This window comes from Otolemur garnettii, unplaced genomic scaffold, assembly GCF_000181295.1.
Source record: "Otolemur garnettii isolate 467f Iridium unplaced genomic scaffold, OtoGar3 scaffold00066, whole genome shotgun sequence".
Taxonomy (NCBI): domain Eukaryota; kingdom Metazoa; phylum Chordata; class Mammalia; order Primates; family Galagidae; genus Otolemur; species Otolemur garnettii.
In genome coordinates this window covers 8,077,498-8,080,951 of record NW_003852461.1, presented here as the reverse complement: position 1 = coordinate 8,080,951, position 3,454 = coordinate 8,077,498, and the positions used below count along the sequence as shown (strand labels likewise).

At 37.5% G+C, this 3,454-nt stretch overlaps 1 protein-coding gene across 1 annotated transcript in view; it reads right to left on the bottom strand.

Moving 5' to 3' along the window:
- The window catches only part of NFIA (nuclear factor I A), a 381,754-nt gene that overhangs the window by 188,199 nt on the left and 190,101 nt on the right, over positions 1-3,454 (bottom strand). Inside the window, exon 3 of the mRNA XM_023515101.1 lies at positions 505-570. Coding sequence (XP_023370869.1) covers positions 505-570 — 66 coding nt within the window. The remainder of the gene's footprint in view (positions 1-504; positions 571-3,454) is intronic.

Below are 3,454 nucleotides of genomic sequence, written 5' to 3'. Positions count from 1 at the left end.
GGTCCATCTTACAAGGGTACATGTGAAATTTTAGATAATTTGAAGTGGTTACAATCCTTCAAAGGCAGAGATTGGCTTCTTCAAGGAATTAGCAAAGCGTTGAACTCCTAAAAGGCCTCTAAAATATTTGTGAATAAATGATCTTAAATTAACTAGTGAAAAAATCATGGGGCATGTGCCACTTCAAAAGGTGCTAAAGTGAAATGAGAAGACCACAGTTTCTCATTGACGCTGTAAAAGAATCTGATTTGTTAAATCAGCCCCACATTTCATAGTTTCATTGCAGAATCAACTTTCTTGGGAATTACCCTGATAGTGTTTGGGGGCCAAGGCGAATGGGGGGTGTCGGGGCTGCAAGAATGAAAGAAGTCAACTTGAGTTTCTCTTTGGATTCTCAACCTGGGTCCTACTGGGGGCGCCCAGGGGGCAGACTCCTGAATCCTGGAACTTGACTGGCTGCTGTGGCCTGAGAATGCAGTAGCCAGTGTCTCAAGCTAAACTTACCATTTTCTGGCTGGTCCTTAATGTCAGCGTCACTTGGCTGGCTGGGACTTTCAGATTGACTTGAATCTGAAAAACATAAAAATACAGCCAAAAATTACAGGGTCCATGAGGGAAAGTGGATCAGAGACGCCAGACTTTCTCAAAGGTTCAACCGATAAACTACGAGTGAGAACGTTACAGTAACGGCATGATAAATGAAAAAAAGAAGAGGTGGAAAGAGAGGGGTGGGGCGCAGCAGCGGTGCCTTTAGAGAGGACCCTGGGCTTGTTCACACCTGCAGGGGCCTTTGCTTTGTGCCAGATCCTGACTTAAAGCTCTTCAGAAACTGCTCTCTTACAGAGAGACCACTTCCAAACTGCTCTTCTCCTCTATTTATACACTCAAGTCTGATAAAGACTTCATCCTTCATTACACACATCTGAAGCTTGATTCAGAACATAATAAAGTGTCAAAACATATTTTGAAGCTGGTATATAAAAGCAACCCAAACAACAGTAACAAGTTCTGTTGATATTTAGCTCTGTATTCCAGCAACAGACTACGCAGACTAACACCATTAAATACTAGAGTCCTAATATTCCAGCACACTTTCTTGAAATAACTGAGTAACTCAAGGAGGTCTTCTCTGAAGGTGTAAGTTTCCACCACCTTGTAAGCATTAATGTTTCTCTTCTGCTGATACATTTGGGAGATGATAAAGGGGCCAGTTAGCAAAAGCAGCTTCTTGCATTCCTTTAGAGAATTAAACTTACTTTTATTTTTAAAAGTATAATCAGATTTTCAAATAAAAAAATGAATTCAATTAACTTAATTTCTAATGGTAATAGTTAAAGTAACTTTTAATTTTACTATTAGATAAAATCAACTTAGATCAAAAGAAGTTCACATAACTAGAAGCAAGCATATTGTTTCGAGGGGGGGAAGAGAAAAAAATCAGGTAAAATGTTTCGAGGTGAAAATTTTTGAAGTAAAGCATTTTCTGAAACTCGAAGTAGCTTATAATATTATAGAAAAGCAAGTAAACAAAAGAACTTTTTTAAAGCCTCTAGATCTGTGGAAAGCTTGGATCAGGGGTCCTCAAACTACAGCCCGCGGGCCACATGCAGCCCACCGAGGACATTTATCTGGCCTACCGGGTGTTTTTGCCACCACTGCCTGTCCTGCTTAGCAGCCAACTCGTCCCGGGGCCCACAGTCCGGCCCTTCAACCATCTGAGGGACAGTGAACTGGCCCCTGTTTAAAAAGTTTGAGGACCCCTGGCTTGGATCCTAAGTTTACCTTGACTTTATATGATTAGAATTAGTTCTCTGAGGCTGGGTGCAGTGGCTCATGCCTATACTCTTAGCACTCTGGAAGACCCAGGAGGGAGGATCTCTGGAGGCCAGGGACCAGCCTGAGAGTGAGGTGCTGCCTCTATAAAAAACACAAAAATTAGCCAGGCATGGTAGCCCACCCCTGTAGTCCCAGCTACTTGGGAGGCTGAGGCAGGAGGATTGCTTGAACCCAGGGGTTTGAGGCAGCTGTGAACACTGCACTCCAGCCCAGGTGACAGAGTGACATCCTATCTCAAAATAAATAATAAAATAAAATAAAATAAACAGAAATAGCTGTATGGAATTTGACCACATTTCCACAAAAAGTTCAATGTGAGGTCAAAAGATCATTATACTTAACTGTGATTAAACAGAAAAATATTCCTTCTGCTGCAAGGGAGTTACATCATCACCATTCTGTGTCTTGGAGATACTGTAGAAAGAAGTAGCACTACCAGTGACCTTAGGTCTAGAAATGCTAATTTATTACTTTAAAAGACTCCCTGCTTTTAAGCAAATGAAGATTTTAATTATAGGAAAAGCGCTATAAAGAAAATGTCTATTTTAAAAATTCCAAATCATCTTAACCTGGTGACTATGGCAAAAATTCTATGTTGATTCAAAGGCTCAAATAAGAAAAGATGTAGAAATTTTCATTTCAGTCTGGTAAAGTGACAGCTTTTATCACTTTTTAAATAACTGCCATAGAGAAGACACAAAGTATTATTACATGCCAAAAACCTTTAGACAATCCTTCAGAATAAGCTATAAAACTAAATACAAAGTTGGAACTAAAAATCAGAACTGCAAACAAACTGGACCATACTTGAAATTTTAACTCTATAAATTAATATCACATTTAAAGCAAACAATCTAAAAATATAGCATAACTACCTTTTTTTATTTCCTAAGGAAAGAGCTTGTAATTTTGCCATTAGAAATTACAAATTAGGGCAGTGCTTGTGGCTCAAAGGAGTAGGGTGCCAGCCCCATATACCGAAGGTGGTGAGTTCAAACCTGGCTATGGCCAAAAAAAAAAAAAAAAAAAAACTGCAAAAGGGGGAAAAAATTTACAAATTAAATATTTTGAGATGTGATTCAATGTGTTTTAGAAAAAATACATACTTCTTGTCATTTCTGTTATGGAAAATATTAATATTAACATCTATTAATCCATTAATATATCCACTAATCCATATCCATTAATATCTACAACTGAAATGAAAGCAAAGTATCTAATTTTGTTTTAGGTCAAGTTAAAATTCTTCTTGATCATGTACCAGAACATATACATACAATTTTGCCAAACATAACATTTCCTTTGGAATAATGCAAACCTAAGTCTCTATGGGATAGCATAGCCAATCTTACACTTCTAGGTGAACTATCTTGACAATTAACCACTTTCCCATGAATAAATGAAGATATTTTTATTTCAATTAATTTAGCATTCGTATATAATATCCACTTGCTTTTTAATATTTATCCATTAACATGAAGACAAAAAAGCAATAAGGAGAGACCCCCAAATATGTTTTTTTAATAATCTGAAAGTGACTTTCTTTGTTCTTTCCCTCTTGTTTATACCTGATTTGTCAACCCACCTTTACAGAAATGTAACATAATTATAGAAAACA